The sequence below is a fragment of the Dermacentor andersoni genome, chromosome 10, assembly GCF_023375885.2.
Source record: "Dermacentor andersoni chromosome 10, qqDerAnde1_hic_scaffold, whole genome shotgun sequence".
NCBI classification, from domain to species: domain Eukaryota; kingdom Metazoa; phylum Arthropoda; class Arachnida; order Ixodida; family Ixodidae; genus Dermacentor; species Dermacentor andersoni.
In genome coordinates this window covers 135,237,108-135,255,453 of record NC_092823.1, presented here as the reverse complement: position 1 = coordinate 135,255,453, position 18,346 = coordinate 135,237,108, and the positions used below count along the sequence as shown (strand labels likewise).

General features: G+C 42.0%; 1 protein-coding gene across 3 annotated transcripts in view; it reads left to right on the top strand.

Annotated features, from left to right (window-relative positions):
• The window catches only part of LOC126545163 (protein MEMO1), a 28,795-nt gene extending 16,959 nt beyond the window's left edge, over positions 1–11,836 (top strand). For 2 of the 3 annotated variants that reach the window (XM_050192928.3, XM_055078270.2), the window contains exon 9: positions 7,787–11,836. In XM_050192928.3, the coding sequence (XP_050048885.1) occupies positions 7,787–7,924 (138 nt within the window). In that variant the 3' untranslated portion in view covers positions 7,925–11,836. Of the gene's footprint in view, positions 1–7,588; positions 7,688–7,786 lie in introns of all 3 variants that reach the window. The other variant, XM_055078271.2, reaches the window with a different exon arrangement.
• The last annotated feature ends 6,510 nt before the right edge of the window (positions 11,837–18,346 follow it).

Here is an 18,346-nt window from a genome sequence, read left to right as displayed (position 1 = left end):
CTGCAATCTTGTCTGGGTCCGGTGAGATACCTTGAGCGCTGACGATCACACCCAAAAACTCGACGTTGCTAGCCGCGAAGCAACACTTCTCCTGATTCAGGGTGATGCCTGCCTTAGCTAAGCAAGAACTTGCTGCAGACGCTGGTCGTGTTCTTTGCATGTCTTACCGAAGACAAGGATATCGTCAATCATATTGACAACTACCGCTTGGCCTTCAAGGATCTGAGACATCTGTCGTTGGAAGAACTCAGGCGCAGATGCAACACCGAACAGCAGACAAGAGGAAGCAGTAATGTCTAAATGGAGTTATGAATGTTGTGTACTCTTGCTACTCCGGGGAAAGCTTTACATGATGAAAACTTGAAGTGGCGTCTAGCTTCGAAAAACCTGTTGTCTCACCAAGCATTCCAAGGCACTGTTCGACCATAGGCAAGATATGGCGTTCACGAAGGATCACCTTGTTCAGACGTGTCAAATCAACGCAGAGCCTGTACTTGTCTGACGCCTTGGGTACAATGACCAATCCTGAACACCATTTGGTGGGAGTGTCAACGCGGCAGATTACTCCATCAGATTCCAATTTGTCCAACTCTGCTTTCCCTACATTGTGCAAAGGTAGAGGAAGACGGTGAGCGACACTCAATGAAAATGGTGCAGCGTCCAGTCTAAGTCGAATTGTGTACTCCTCTGGCACCGTCCCAAGCCCACGGAAAAGGCTAGGGTCTAGATGCAGATCCTTGGAGGCTTCTTGTTCATCGGAAACGTAATCCGAGAACTTGCAGATGTCCAAGGCTTGAATTGCCGGAAAACCAAGTAGGGGTACAGTTTTGGCTGTGAGAACGTAAAGTAGCTGTTTGGTAGACTGCCCCCTTACAGGATAAAGTCGCACGGAATGTATTTGAAACAGAGATAGGGTGATTTCCCAGACCTTTGAGCTCTCTTTCCACTTCTCGTAACCTTGTGGGCATACCAGGGAATGAACTGGGGTCGACAGAAACCTCGGCACACGAGTTAACCTTGAACGATACTGAGCATCCGTTCACAAGCACATAGATAAACTTGCCGTTCAGGCCTGTTTCAGCCACGGCATGAAGTTCGATGGAACTGGTAGAGGGCTTTTGCTGCTGCTTGCTGGCGATTTGTTTCTCACACCATGTCGAGATAGATGTACACCGGACGACAGCAGCCAGACCAAATTCCTGCAGAGCCCCATGTGCTCCGGTTTATTCCGTTCCCTCAAGCCCCTGACGCTTGTGCCACTGTATGACATAGTGGACACTACAGCGCCCTTTCGCGTGTGATGTCAGAGGGGGATTCTGCTACCACGCCGTGCGCGCACTCGCTACGCGAAGGCAACTTGGCACTGTCAGCCAACCTGCTCTGCTAAAGTTATTGTAATGCGGGTCTGCAGGTTTGTAGAACAGTAATACGGAATGTTCCAGGACACCTTCAATGTCGAATGGAGTCGCCGTCATCGCCGCGCTTAAGCAGGAGACACATCGTACGATTTGGTTTACGATCCAATATGCGGTGCTCACGTACAGGGTGCTCACGTATGGGGCAGAAACCTGGAGGCTTACGAAAAGGGTTCTACTTAAATTGATGACGACACAACGAGCTAAGGAAAGAATAATGATGGGTGTAACATTAAGGGATAAGAAAAGAGCAGATTGGGTGAGAGAACAAACACGAGTTAATGACATCTTAGTTGAAATCAAGAAAAAGAAATGGGCATGGGCAGGACATGTAGTGAGGAGGGAAAATAACCGAATGTCACTAAGGATTACTGACTGGATTCCAAGGGGAGGGAAGCGTAGCAAGGGGCGGCAGAAAGTTAGATGGGCTGATGAGATTAAGTTTGCAGGGACAACATGGCCACAATTAGTACATGACCGGGGTAGTTGGAGAAGTATGGGAGAGGCCTTTGCCCTGCAGTGGGCGTAATCAGGCTACTGATGATGATGATGCGGTGCTGCATGCTCCGACATGCAGCATACAACGATTCAGGGCACACAGGACGTCCACCTGAATGAGCGAGCGGCGCTTAAGCTCTGTCCAGATTCAGCAATCCAGCTTGTACGCTCGGAAGCCTTCCTATCCTCGCTGAGAAGTACAATTCAAACAACTTTGCAAAGCGCTGTTTCACTTTACACAAAAACAGTCAAGAAATTTATACCTTTGCAAACGACAAAACACTTCACAATGGCACGTTGCCCACTGACGGCTCCGCTGAGAGCCAGCGATTAGGCCAGTAAGCATAGCTCGGCGGATGCCGTGGCCGACAGCACTTGTGATCCAGCCCGAGCTCGTTGAAGAATGCTTATTTTTGCCAACACACTTAAAACTGTACACTTAGGTCACCCATAATTATGTACATTTGGTTTACCCGACGCGATTAGTGCGAAGGACAAACGTGCAAGGCAAGCGAGCAGCCTCGCTCAGACCTGCATCTGCGCTGTAATACTGTTTCTCTGGGAACATGTACTGCTTGTTTGGTTCTGCTCCGTTGGCCACAGAGATTCCAATTTTGTTGCTGACTATCGCATTAACTCTTTCGTTACCACGCCTATTCAAATGGATCATTGGTGATTGATGCTTTAGATTGCTAATTTTGACATGTTGAAGCCATTTCTTATCCATTTAAGGGCATCCAGTAGTTAGCACAAGCACTGCACTTTCAGAATCAGTTTAAATTTTCGTGCTCCCTTGATGTTAAGATTTTTGATGGACCTTTTTGCGAACCAATGTTTGTATGTTGTAGCGAAGAAAGACGTGGTTGCTGTTACCTTCTTCCATGCTCGTGGAAAAAGCATGCCGCTCACAATTACGCTGCACTAGCATCAAAATTATGTAATTCAATGACTCCCAGCAAGTCAAGAATTAAATTATAATGCTGGCTTTGCCGTCCGACAGTGCTGAGCAGTGATAATCAACCGAACATGACCCCAGCTGTTCACTAGTGAGCTTTAGTTTGGAGTCCGAGTCGTTTAATTCCGCCAAAGTGTATTTCTGAAGGTCCGCCACATGTCCAACATGAACCTGGCATTTCAACAAGTTTCTAAGAGTTTCCGTTTCGCTTTTCTTGCAAAATGCTGGCAACGGGCACTGCTGGTGTCACTACGCAGTTATCGAAAGTCGCTCCAATGGAGTCGTCCCACGTGGCTGCATCGTTGTGCTCGTAACTATGCTGCACCCGCACTTCAATTTAGTGATGAGGATTCGAGTTACGATTTCGAAGCAGATTCAAGCTCTAACAGAGACAATATTTTGAGTCAGCACGGGACATGCGCAGCTGTTCACCGATGAGTTTCCTTTATGGCCTTGAGCGGTCTCCTTGCTTGTGTGCACTTATCTGCCTATCTTTTTACACAACCTGAGGACTCTGCTGATTAACTTCAGGGTGCACACTTCGCTTGGTTATGATATGCTGCCATTGGCAGCAAAGTAACTTCCATTCCCACCAAGAAGGCCGCCCATAGCACATCTCGGCCCAGCACTACGGACCAGTGCAAGACAGTTTACAATGGCATGGGATTTCTTTCTACTCTTCTTCTCTGCATCTGCAGAGGTGATAAAGACAATCTGCAAAAATTCAAACAGATATGCTTGGATGCATAATCCTGTAGTTGCCCAGCTACGCTGAGAGTCATTGGTCCTGGAAGAGGTGCATAACTCTAGACAAACTGGTGAAGTACGTTCTTTGGACTTCTCATTGGACCATCCTCAAAAGGTGCCGAAAAGGCAGAACTGGAAAATGTGTTATGAGGACTGCAAAGTTGAACAAAAACCAGACGTTTTGTGGGTAAAGTGCAGAGTACACCTATGCTTCACAAAATCTAAGGACTGTTTCACCGCATGGCATGAGCAATGAACTGGTCTTCGTTTCATTTTTGTATCCAAAAAATGGTGGTGTACTGAGCATTTATTTTTTCAGACACTATACGAACGCCTCTCCAAGACGACGGTGGGCAGGTACATCCTAGATAAACTAGGGATCCGCTACCATACACAACACGGAGACAAACGCGGAATATGCAAGGAAATAAAGGCCAAACTCATGGTATTCCCATTACCCAAGGATATGCATCCTGTACACCACAATGGCAGGAGAAAAAGCAGCGCAAGGAACCACGGAAGAAACAAGGACAGCGTCTTTGTAGACGCTACATGTTGCAAACACAAACACAGCTTTGTCACAGCAGTACTTAACCACAACAGACAATGCTGCACAAGCTTGACTATAAACATGACACACATCAAAATGGAGGAGGAAGCTGCTATAGCATTAGCCATAGCACAAACCCACGCATACTTTATAATCAGCAATTCCCAGACGGCAGTACGAAACTTCGCGAATGGCCGGATCTCAGCTGAGGCACTAAACATACTCAGAAAAGGCAAAACAACAAGGAAAGACAGATGCGTCCAAATCCTATGGATACCAGCCCACACCCCCGATTCAACAGGAGAGGACAACCCTAACGTGGTGGCACACAACATAGTATGAGGACTCACTTTCCGAGCTGCGATGAACGTAGACCCCTCGGCAGGGCCCTCCGAAGTATGGGAATGGGAAGACAGAATGACCAGGTTCAACGACATCAGCAGCCATTACAAGATGCAAAGATGCACTTATCCACCACCCCATCCACAACTCAGTAGATAGCAAGCTGTCCAGTGGCGACAACTACAAACCAAGTTATACAAGAGTCCGATACTAATGCATGCTATTTATCCAGACATATACACAACAGATAGTGGCAAAGTGTGTGGCATCAGAGCCACGCTTGAACACATGTTATGGGAATGCCAGTGGCAAATACAGGACAATGCGAGCGCAGCCTCCATTGACAGCCTCCGCGTGTGATGGCAGGCCGCGCTGCTCAGCTCGAACCTGGAAGACCAGCTCTGGGCAGTTCAGCGGGCCAAGGAAGCTGCAGGGAGGCAACAACTCTTGGCCGTAACTTCGGCGGGTGCCCCAGCCCAGTAACTCGCCAGATGCGAATCATTCTGATTTGAAATAAAGTTTTCTCACTGACTCACTATTCCTGGGTTATATATCTTTGAAATGTATATTCTGAATTTCCTTTGATATTAATGTTTTTGTAGATATTGTGTTTCTTTATTGTTGTTTTTATCAATTGGCAGCAAAGATGGCACTTTCTAGAGTTTTTATGTTTTACTTAATAAATGTTTTTGTTTGGCAACATATGTTTTTGGAAAGAGCATTTCATTATGCACAATATGCTATGCTGCAATGTGTACTGGGATATTATTTGTAGTGGTAAATAATTTTTTTCCGAGACCTATAAAAAACGCCAATTTTCTCAAGGTAACAAAAGAGTTAAGCAAATCAGGGAAGATGTTTGATACCATTCTCAGGAAATGAGGTGGTCACTGTGGTGCATTAATCCATGCACTGCTTCAGCATTGACACAAAGTGTGGTCTGGAATGTCTGATAGAAGGACAGAAAATTAGTAGCCAATACAATGTTGCATAGCCTTTCTTGGGCTGTTGTGCCGATCCTCGCAAGATAATGTTAATTAAACTAAATTACTTCCATCGTGACAGAGCTTGCAGATGCAAGTTGGTTGGCTCAGCGTAACCCTTTTTTTACTCCTGCCATAAGTAATGAGTGCATTTTCCGGGCGAGGTTCGTCCAGTGATTAGAATTAGCGCTATAAGAACAGGTGACAACTTTTGCTTTGATCATGATTTTCAATATACTTTGTTCTGTAAGCATGTAATACCTATTTAAAACTAAAACAAGAAAGTTGGCAAGTTCAGGCTGGCTGGTACTTGACAGAATAAGTAGCTGGAGTGCTAAACACACCAGGGGAAAAAAGGGGGGGGGGGGTTGGATGGAGGGAGGAGGGTACATGTACAAAGGCGCACTAAAATGTTCACAGGCATTCTTGCACTTTCTTTTTTTATATAACAATATCTTTATTTTTACATTTACAAAGCGATGTCTTCCAAGTGGTCTCTCTTAGTCTGAAACTGTGGTGAACAGAAATGGTCCTATGCTAACCTAAACAAACACTACTTTTACATTAGAAAGTGGTAATGAAATCTACTTGCAAGTAAAAAACGTAAAGCATACTTGACATGTCAAAATATAATAGGGTGTGGTATAACTAATGTTCAAGATAAACCACTTGTCACTGAAAAAGTTTGATTTTTTGGTCAGAAAAAGCTTTATATATGCAACACCAAGTGACTAGAATGATGAGCAAAATTTAAAATTTGTATTCAATTAGAATTCCACTTAGCTGATGGGAAATTTTGTGAGTGAGTCCTGCAATCGTAGACTCATTTAATCGCTCAGGGTGATGTTTTATGACTGAGTTGTGAGAGGCTGTGGTTTTTGATATTTTTTTTATTAAAGGAAATGAAATTCTTGGATTTTACGTACCAAAACCACCATATATGATTATTAGGCGTGGCGTAATGGAGGGCTGCGGATTCATTTTGACCACCTGTGTTTGTTTAATGGGTACCTAAACTATACATGATTGTTTTTACATTTCTCTTCCATTGAAATGCGGCCGTTACGGCCGGGTTCGAATTAGCGACCTCGAGCTTTGCAGTACAACACCATAGCCACTGGGTTACCGCATCGGGTGGTGATATAGCAGATACATTAAATATTAAATGTTTGTTGTCTTCCCAGTGCTGTCGTTTATAGAACTAAAACTATAAATAATACAAACAGTAATTGGAGAGTGCCGTGCTACATGCGAGACGCAGTCAGTGCACGAGAAAACGCATGAGAATGAAGCTATTCTATAGCCGGAGTGTAGCAGACAACAAAGGTGGGCCCCCAAACTGATGTCACCGGTGTGCCGCTTGCAGTGCATGGGGCGAATAGGCAGGCCAGTAATGCAAAGGACGCAATTCCTTCCACAACAAACAAAGATAGCAGAATCGCACGCGCTCTCATGTCGTCAAGCGCCGAGTAGTGCCACCTGCAATATAGTCTAACTTTGTTATAACGAAGTTGCATTGAGCATTCAACACAAGAACGCCTTTGTTACACCTGACATTTATTATAAGCATACATTCGTTACATGCTGATATCAGTAAGAAAAATTTTGTTTTTTTACTTCATTATATGCAATCCTTCGTTATTAGGGGTGTGCAAATATTTCAAACTTTTGAATAGCATATCTGAGTGTCCTATTCGATTTGGTCTTCGAATCACATAGTCAATATTCGGAAATGCAAATATTTTTAAATACTTTTCGTATGCTTCAAAATGTCAACTGCACCCAAATAAACATCAAATTGGAGGAAAAGTAGTACGGTAAATTTTTACCCCAGCGGGCATAGCATAGACCTGTCGCTTAGGTAGCCATACTTTACAGGTTATACAGCTATCATCCACACTCTCTGAAGAGTCCTGTGCATGCGAAGAAACTACTCTTTGCTCCTAATACTCCATCTGTTCCTTTAATAAAAAACTCTTTATAATATAGTACGTCCTAGCATAAATTCCAGAGTAGTTACTGGTGCTTGTATACATTCAAGAATGTCATCATTTGCATCATCTGTGCAATCTGATTAAACAATACTTTTTTGTTATAGAATTGGCAACAACATTTAAGACATTTTGAAGGTTGGAGTCATAAGTTTACAACACTCATTATCTGGTGAAATATGATTGCCAACAAAAAGTAAAACAAGGTGTGTAAAACACTATTTGGTCCTTACTCAGCACCGACATTGATGTGCAAACAAGTAGTGGTGATGAGAGTGACCGCTTTAGCATTGCTGCCTTTGCAGGCTGTGGACACACTCCAAAATGCTGGAAACGGCCACAGGATGGCGCTCAAGTTCCTGAAGTATGCCCAGTCCAGTCAGTGTATGAGCATGAGCGACTCTTCTGTCAGCTACGCCTCAGCCGCTCTACGCCTCGAGTGATACTGAATGCCAAAGCATTTCTTTTTAATGATTTTCTTTGTGCATATGCTTGTACTCGCGAATTTGTTTTTGTTGCTCTCCAGTAGATGTAATTTCTTTCATTGAATGATGCATTTTTGATGTGTGAACTCATGATGTGTAATGAGCACAGTGCGTGTAACTTTGTTGACTTTTTTATATCTGAGCAATTAACATTTGTGTAGAAGAGCTGTGGGAAGTGATTTGAATATATGTCACATCCAGCTCACCACAGTGAAACCTTTCTTGAATGAACGCTTTCCTTACACGAGTTGTTTTATCACACTTGAAAACAACTGTGAGGAAAATATGTAATAGCCATTTTCATTGCTGATGATGGTAATGATGTGACTGTTGACAGGCAGTGATTGTCAGTGCCTCACTGGTTCAGTGGCTTGAAATAAACAAAAAAATTACGATTAACTTATGAGAGTGACTGAACGTTAGCCATGCTGAACCACCTCACGTGACCTAACCTGTGATACTATTTCTGACTTCAGCTGTCATGTTGTGCTTGGAAATTTTTGTGCACTGAACCTATTTTGTGCTGATTTAATTTAGAATAGGTTTGCTGTTGATTAAAGCCTAGCCTAGCCTCCAAGTGCAACTCATGCACTTGGAGTGTCATTGAAGTGGCAACTTTAAAGCTACTTGGACGACTGTAGTAAGTCAGTCAAGATGATACTGCACACTTAATGTAACATTCAGTCTGTTGAATGTGTGGCTGTAACTGCTTTTTCAATCTCTTAATGTTCATTCAAGCAAAGTTTTGCTGCACACTTGCATTTTCAAACACGAGATGGGACATTCTGAAAGCTGCAAGCTTGATCTTTTGTGGTTTGCTTACAACCACAACTGTAGGCTGAAGGTTAGTTTGTTTAACTGGCAGGTTAGTATAGGAATGAGTCTATGTGTGACTTATCAAAAGTGTGCTCGTACAGCCATGAGTTTTGCTGTGGACAAAAGCGATCACTGTTGTCATTGTAAGATATGCAAGCAAAGGCTTGTGGTCACTAGTGTGAAAACAAGAAGCTAATGATTATGTAGAATCGCCTGCTGTAGTGGCCTGGTGTCTATGGCATTCAGCTATAGAGTGCAAGATTGCAGGCTTATTTACCAGCTGCATTTCGATGGGGGCAGAATGCAAAAATGCTTGTGCAGTGAGGTTTCTTTGGTGGTAATTGGCAGTCAAAGCCTTGGTGGTCAAAATTAATCTGGAACTCTCCACTATGGCAGCCCTGCAGCATATGTGTAGCTCTGGGATGTAGCATCCTATCAGTTATTACTGTATTATTAGAGTTCACATTCGAACCAGAACAGACTAGCTTGCGTTGTTTCCCATATCAAGTGATAGCCATTAAATAGTCCAATCTTTATATTTACAGTTGTGACCACGTTATAGAACAGATAAAATAAATACAGAATTTTTCTTGCTGTTAACAGCATGTAACGAATGTATGCTTACAACAAATATTGGACATAATGCACAGTCAAACCTCGTTATAACAAACCCACTTCGATTCTAAGTGCCTTTGTTATAAATGCAATATTCGTTGTAACCATGTATTCGTTACATGCTGGTGTTGGTGAGAAACATTTTTAACTTACTTACATCTTGTAATTTGTTATATCCGTGTTCATTATACCGAGGTTTGTCTGTAATTTTCATGTTGGTTATTTTTTTAGGAAGGTGCTATTAGACATTTTTAGCAGAAATATGTTTTGTTCTCTCTGCTCACACTTGCATGCTCAACTGCACAGGAGCAGCAGCGGCGAAAATGATTTTATCTGAGCACTTCGAGAGTATAGTAGGCATGCGATCTAGTGCAGCAATTGCTCCAGGGAACACAAATGTGACGTCGAGAAGGCAAGATCTGCCACTCACTCAAAAACAGGAATGACCATTTACTAATAATTTAACACCTAAGTAAATTGTTAACTTTGCTATGTGAAGTCTGTGTATTCGTTCATCGTGTCAAAACTTGGCTTTTAGAGCATTTTCATGTCCTCGATCAAAAGGATCGGAGTAGTTAACAGTAGTGAAGCTGTAACAAACGGCAAATTATGTTGCATCTAAATATTTTCTTCAGTCAATGCGTACATATTTGTGTACATGACTTAATTTCGCCAGATTTGTCCAGTAGTGCAAAGAAGAAAGCACTGGGTAAACTGAATCCTCTGCTTGCTTAACATGGCACTCGATTGGGCAGAGTATTGCTGCTCAAGACCTCTTTACTGAAGGTACTTGCTTGTTTGATGATATGTTTGGCATGCTACATTCTGTCTGCAATATGAATTAATACTTGTTCTTATTATTCCTTATAACTAATATTAATGAACTAGTGCAGGGGTTTTGAGCCAGTGATTCACTGCTGTTTATGAAAAAGTGGTACATAAGTGACTGTACAATAAAACAAGACATTATTTCTCTGTTTATGTGGACTCTCTAGAAAAGCATAAAGAATTATTGTACAATTTTTACTTTCTCTCAGCAGAATCGGAGGTAGGTTGGAGTAATGTCTAAATTTGACACATTTATTGACAGTACATTATAATTCACGAGTTCATAGAGTGGCTTGTTGGGCTGGCTGATACATAGTTATACTAGAAGAATGCCAGCAAACTTCATGTTTGCTGGCATTCCCGTGGTATAATTCATGAGTGAAAAGAATGTGAAAGGAAATGCAGCTTTTGCTCGATTTTACTGCAGAGGAGCTCGCTGAAGCTAGCTCTCTTGCTCTGCAATGCCCTACAGTGCAAAGAGTGCCAGCAATCTTGGAGGCCATAAATGATTTGCATGTTCCACATTTGTGAGAAAATTGAAACACATATTAATAGATAAGTGCAGTGGTATATCGGTCGTGAATGCTGAACAATGTACCAGTGATAATGACTGAGTAGTGGCATGGTCCACTCATGCGAAAAATTGCATGTATGTTTTGTTGCCTCCATGTTGAATAAACTGGTGAGTCAGTGAAGGGAATGAAAACAGTGCATGGACAGTAGTAGGAACCCTTTGTGGCTGTCTGTTTTGTTCTAAAATCTAGTTATTTGCTTTCACGTACCAACTAGCCCAGCAACATGTTCTTACGAACAGATGCTATTTGAGTCTATTCTCTCTACTTCAGCTAGATTAAAGATGTACCAACTTGTTCGACTTGTTTTTTCTTTCATGAAATGTGGGTCCAAATGCTGCAAATTTTCAAGAAAATATTGTCAAGTGCTAGAGTGCTCTGGCAGTTTACTGTAATACTTGTTTCAACCAGCAAGTTTTGCTTTTGGTACCTAAGTAGTGAATGCTTGATGACGTCACAGCACACATGTTCGCTCGGTCCGCGTGATCTCTGTGGCTGCTGCATGGGAACACAGCCAGAATAAAAGCATGCAGCACTCTTGTTTATTTATATTTATGAGCAACGTGATCATAGTGTTGTTGCTGAACACCGTCAGCACTTCATGTCATGATGTGATGATGATAATGTCGATTATGACAGGCCTGGCATTTTGAGACCAACTTTGATATCAAATTAAGGTATCTATAAGTGTCTCCCATCATTTGTACCTTCTGTAGTGTCGCTTTATGTTGAAAAGCATGCAGTACAGTTTCTGAAACTTCAAAAATATGTGTCAGTACTCCTTTATGTGATCGGCATAGTACAGCAACTGACATGTTCTATCTCTCAACTCATTTTTTTTTTTTTGAAGAAGCCTATAGTTTGAGGGCAGCTTAGCTTGTTGGACATAAACATCAGTTTTATGATTAAACTAAGCTTGCATTTCTGTTTTCTGTGTGTGTGTGCTTGCGTTGTCCATTCACGCACACCAGTGGAGTTGTCCACTCAGGTTGTGCGACACAAAGAATGTGGGTTAATAAAGGAATGATGCAGAACTTTCGACCAGTTTTGCAGGCTGATAAATTCTCAATGTGCACTGTGTGAGTGACAAGCACTTTACAAAGTAACTGCAGTTAATTTCAAAGCTTGAAATGAAAGGAACACTGCAGAGAAATGCAAAATCATTCTGGTATTGTAGATTGCTCTCTCAATACTCTCTGTACCTTCTCAGTGGGAGTGTATTGCCTCCAAAGCAGCACAGCAAATGGTGGCAGTGTTGCCTAATGTACAGCCATTGTTGTTGAATGTGTGGCTAATGTTGACCAACATTACACCTATGATGCCCGTGTTTGATGTGATGCAAATGTTAGTGGTAGAGAACATGAATATTGAAGTTCACAGTGAAAAAAGGATTGCTTGGTAATGGGGGGCCAGTGAGTTCCGATAGTTGTCGAATGTCTAGCCAGTGTGTCCCAACATTAGGCTTACACTGGCACTATTTCTTGTGCTGCTAAAGTTTGCAAAGAACATCAAAGTCAGAGATATTTTTTCATTAGTTTGTCATCCTTGACATCACAATGGCTGCATAGATTTCATGCTAGTAACTTATTCTGTGGTTCTGCAGTGAAATCTCCCAGTAAGCTTGCCTTATTGAAGTTTTCAGTGACCTTGGAAAGCACAGTATGTAATCCTTTAATAAGCAGTCAAATAGCACTGACCTGATCTGCTTAAATTGGTGGTGTCACATGGAGCTTGTGCAGCGATTTCAAGATGGTGTTGCCTTAAGATCTGTGTCATTTTCTTTATTTATTTATTTATGTTTTTTTGCTGACCTGCATTTTGAGCAAGACTGGCTTATTCATAGCTCCTAAAGTGTGGTCTAATCAGTCTCACTTAGCTTATCATTTTTTGTGTGTGTGTCCCTCGAACAACATAGCGTAGGGATATAAAATGGACAGAGGTCTGCAGGAAGTTGGAGGCTTGAAGTTGTCAATAGTAGTCAAACAAGGAACATCTCTTGAGCCAACGTTTCAACAAGGGGACTTGTTTTCATCAGGTGTCAGGGTGCCTGACAAAACAAGTCCCCTTGTTGAAACGCTGGCTTGAGGGACATCTCTTGTTTGACCACTATTGATCACTTCAGCAAGTGGAGAGAAAATAGTTTAGAAAGAGTTAAAATTATCCGGTACAACTTCTGTTTGTAGTATTTGACCTAAGGGAATCGAACAGTAGCTGTAGCCTGAGGTTCTTTTCCCACATTGTTTTTTCTGCATTTCATTGAACATGCTTCTTTTAGGACGTATAAATCACACACACACACACACACACACACACACACACACACACACACACACACACACACACACACACACACACACACACACAAGATAAAGTTTTCGGCAGAATTTTGTTGATACATTGTTTTAGCTTTCTGCCATCTGCTATCTTTCATGTTAGCTCAGTGTACCGAGTGTACATATGTTTAAGTGATCATGAATTAAAACCAGAACAAATCTTTCGACTGCAAAGCTTGTAAACTTGGCTTTTGAAGAGCCCTTTGTAGCAGGGATGATAGCTTTTATTCAGGGTGTAAGAAGATTTGTAGGATTGAAATCTGTTCAATGTTTAACAGAAAGCATCAAACTGGTTTTGTTGAACACTATAAAAGTGTTAAACTGCTGCAATTTACATGGAGTACTTTGAATAATGCATTGTCATTCTGTGCCTGTAATGAAAGAAAAATGCCAAATTGTGCTACAGTAAAATGAGACACTGCATAGTTTTTCTATGGTCATTTCAGTGTTTCATATTATACATTTAAGTTTACGAGCTAAACTGGCTGGTTATCTTGTAATCCAATGCTGCCACAGGTTGCAAAAAATTGAATCTTCTGAGTGGCTGGGGAATATAAAGGAAAAACAGCCTGTTATGTCTACTAACTTTTCCTGCTGTTTTTTTTTTAAGCTGAGAGTTACTGTAGCATGGTTTTCCTAACCCTGTAATATGCAGGTTCAAGTTAAGGAAAATTGGAACAGCTTGCTCACCTTTATTGCTGACCAAGGACTTGCACAAAAAACAATGATAGGTTATTTGAGTTTATTAACATAGTAATTAATTAGTAATTGGTTTGTTGAGCTATCCACTGCTAAAATATCACTCCTGCCTATCAAAAACACAACTATGTACTTAGTGTTAAGTTTTACATGCTTAAAACGCTATTTTGAAGCATCAAATGTGACATAGTGTGATAGTCTGCGAGGTTAGTTGTTGCAACATATCGTAAACATATGAGTGGTTTAACGGCACGGGGGAAGAAAGACTTGACAGGTTGTTTGTTTTTAGCAAGTTAAGCAGACTGGCAAGGGAGATCACAGAAGCTGGCCAGATTTTCATACACTCAGCCACGTGCGTTAGTGTTCCCTCATTAGCATTCACAGATAAAGAAATAGGCTTTCTGAACTGTTAGATTTAGGGTCTTTAACTACACCTGTTACCAAGGGTTTTTATCAGTAGCTTTGTTTGCTCTGTATGACTGCACATTGTGATGTGTTTGACTGCACATGTGCTTTCGTGAACAACTTTCCGATAAAAATCAATTGTAGGTGAGCATCTGTCCTGTCAAGTCTTTCTTCCCCCCTGCCGTTAAACTGCTCATACATTTGCGATTGACATACTATATATGATACATTGCACGTTGCAGGGTTAAAGGAGAATTGACATGAAATTTCTTGGTTGTTATTTTTTGTGCATGTGTGTTAAATGAAGATGCAAAGCCTATAAATCTATGAAAAAGAATACTGGAAAAGATTAGCATACACTAAATAATGTAATATTAGCATTCTTGTTTCAGTCTGAATGTTTAGAAGGCAGATGAATGACATGATATATTTTCTCACTTCATTCCTGTGATTGCTGCAGCTGCCACATGAGTGGAGCGAGAAGAAACGCACTCAACATTCTTATTAAGGCAAAAGCCTTAACTGGCGCATACCCCCGATACCTTAAAGAAAAAAAAAGTTTCATCTGGTCCAATGGTACAAAAACTATCATCATCAGCAATGCCTCATACCCCCTCCCCCACTATCCTAGCAAACATGCAATGGCTCATCCCTCTCCGAGTCTCGTTATGCAGAGGCTACAACACTTGGCAAAGTGAAGCTTACAGTCCGTACATTCATTGAAATCACAATGCAACATACAGAAATGCGACGTCTAGTTGAGTGGTTAAAAAAAAGCATTCTGATGTCAATGGCAAAAAATGCAGTGGCTCATACCCCCGTAAGCAAGCAAAAAATGCAGTGGCTCATACCTCCTAAGGCTGAGGCCACAAGCACTCGGTAAAGTGAAGCGAACAGTGCATACATTCATTGAAATCACCCATATAACACACAGAACAGCATATGCTTCAATCCCCTGCTGAGAGGATGCAATGTAAGGTCGAGAAACATTGTTGGCACGAGTCTGACCCTGCTATACGAGCATGTGAAGCCACAGCTAACCATCGAAAACAAACCGAAGAAGCCGAATTGCGAAAGCAGCAAACCGATAATGCGAGACGGCACATTACCAAGTGCGCAGCAGGCTTTCGCATTCACGTGTTGCAGGAGTGTAACGTGCTGCTGAATTTTTTTCTCTAATGAGCATTAGGCTTCTGTCTATACATCATCAGATTCTTTTTCTGTCATGACACCATGAGAATGTTGATGACGCCAGGTTTCTCATTTAGAAATGTAATATAAAAATACTATCTTATAATTGTTTCACACCCTCTGTGCTTGCAGAGTGAAGGTAATATTTTTATGTACAAGAAGTGTGCAGTGGAGCTTCTACAACTTTGAAATGATGTTTCAGTGCTCCTTTAGGAGTTTGTGCAAAAGGTGAAAAGCAAAGAGTTTCATGCAATAATTACTAGAGGGAACTCTGGCGCTAGTGTCTATGGGAGCTGAAATGGGGGCAGTTCAGTTAGCATGGGAATCGTGGGAAGTATATATATTTGCCTAAATTTCATGCTTCTGGCTTCAAACAGCTTCATGACTTTGTAAACTTGTCATTTATAACAATGTAATACATAATAAACAGTTAAATAGACTTTATTGAAGTTGTCGAACTGCAGGATTCAAACACAGAGCCTCTGGCACAGAAGCCCGATATTGATACCATTACGCCACGGAGGCATGCATTGACAGGTGACATAAAACGCCTTTATGAATTTCTTGTGGGCATACCAGGGCGGTGAGACACTTGGCACATTTCGATGTGGCCACCTCAACAAGCTGAACCATTGCAATTAGTAGCAATTGTGCGTGTTGTCAGCGTCTTCTGCACATTGAAAAATATAGACTGCTCTGAAATTTACAACAATGAAGGCACATAAAGCGTAATAAACGAAGCCACAAGAAGTTTGAATCCGCAAGCATGAAGATCATACAAATGTGTTCTGGATTTGTGTCCTTTTTTTTTGCTAACTTGACGGGTTGAATTAGAGGTAGATCTTTGTTCTTATTGTTGTATAGCCTCTTCACTTTTCAAACTTATTTTTGTAATGTCCCTCATGCTTGGGCCAATGAATTGGCCTGCAATATGGTTAAATAAATAAATATATCCGTGGACTTTCTATCGTTCCCGTGGTGGCTGGATGATTGCGATGCCAGAGTTCCCTCTAGTAATTATTTTAGGGAACTCTATAGCAAAAAGAAATTGCTGTAGAAATGATGCAAGCATGTGACCCTTCGTGTTGCAGTTATTTTAGAGTTCAGCTCTTGGGTGACTGTTGAGTGTCGCCGTCCCTTGGCGTAAACGCGCAAATACGCTAGTGCCACTGCTCGCGCATTCGTCGTCTTCTTGCACAGCTGTCTCCAATGCCGCTCATTATGCAAGCGTTCCCATACTGCCTCTCCCTCTACGAAGGCACTGATGGCACTGGCCCACTGCAGCTCGGTGCAGTGATTTCGGTCCCGAATTCTTTGCCTCAATATATGCAAATATATGCAAATATGCCTCAGCATATGCAAGCTGTGCTCAAATTTCGCATTAGGGAGTATCATAATTGTCTGACATATTTTAATGTCCACCTATTGTCTACCTTTCTGTTGTACTGAGATGCTTTGATGGGAGGCAGCTTAAAGAAGGTCAATTGCAAGGTGGTCACACATAGTTATGGTGCTTGCATGGTATGCAAGGTTTCATTACATGTACTGAATAATTCAGTGGTGGTTATCTGCCTAAAGTGCAAGAAAGGCCAGCTGAGAGCATTTCACATGTTAAAAAAAGAGAATAAATTATGCTTTTGTCTTTGCTCTCTTCCAGGATTTGTTTTTCTCTCTATATCCAAGGAGCTAGTAGCATAGACAGGGAGAACAGCTGCCAGTTTACAGTTCGACCCTCTTTCCAAAGAAAATGCTGATTATACTGCTGCAACCATTGACACACCAAAACTTATTCATACAAAAGGTCCATCAGTGGTGATTTAAGCAACAGCTTGCATGAACAGCATATAGCACCCTGCTTTTAATTGACACAACTCTCGGAAGCTAAGTTCCCCGAACTGTTCATATCAGAATTTGCCATGAAGGCAGTGCCTTGTGTAAGCAAAATTCAGATAAATAGCATAACTGTGACTTTAGATGGTCTTCTGTCTTACCATGATGGTATGCTTCAGATGATGGGAACATTCTCTTTAAAACACTATTTGTTACTATGTCTTTTTAGCTGCGCAACAGCCGTTAGACGACGCCAACCCAACTGAAGCAACTAGTTCTCTGTCAGCTGGAACGATCATTGGCTGTACGTGCCAGGTTTGTCCATGTCGCTCTTAGTGTGCTGCAACTGCACTATTTACTCGCACCAAAAACACGGGGGCCTGAAAGCAGTTCCGAAACAAAAGGAAAAACATTTTACAAGCTCCAACTTTTACTCTCTCGAGTGCGCATTCGCAGCTGAGCTGCTCTCTCGCTCATCCCAGCTTTCACTGGCTTCTAGACTGCCTACTCTTTTCTAAGCTCTCCCAGCCCTTTTCTACCTTTACCACATGACCTGCTTACCACAGTTGACACACATACACTTTGACACTCCTAATACTAACGCATGTGACGAATGACTTAAAAACTTCGGTACATAGTTGGTTGGTGTCAAATCTGTGCCCCGAGCACAGCAGCCCGATGGTAAATCCGCTCAGCCAGCTATGCAGAAAGGATTCTCAGTGTTAGCACGTTTCGGCTCAGTGGCTCCTCACCGGTGTAATCTTGTAGGCCACACAAAAAAAGGAGACTTTGTGCGCACACCGCTAGATGGCACAGCATGTACAGAGGTTTTCCTTTTTTCTTTTTTTTTTCCATGGCTAGGGCGTGCAGTTGACATGCCTGCCCGTTGCAAAGGGTGAAGCCGCATTGCATCATCATAAGCACGAGAGAGAGGAGCCCGGCTGCAGTACGCTGGTGCCTTTGCGGGGCTGAAACCACGCAATGTAATATCCGACTTCATATGTAATATGTAACGTGACTTAAGATGTGATATGCAACAGATAAATTTTACACGACCTCTTACAAATCTGCACAACTGTATACACGTTTCA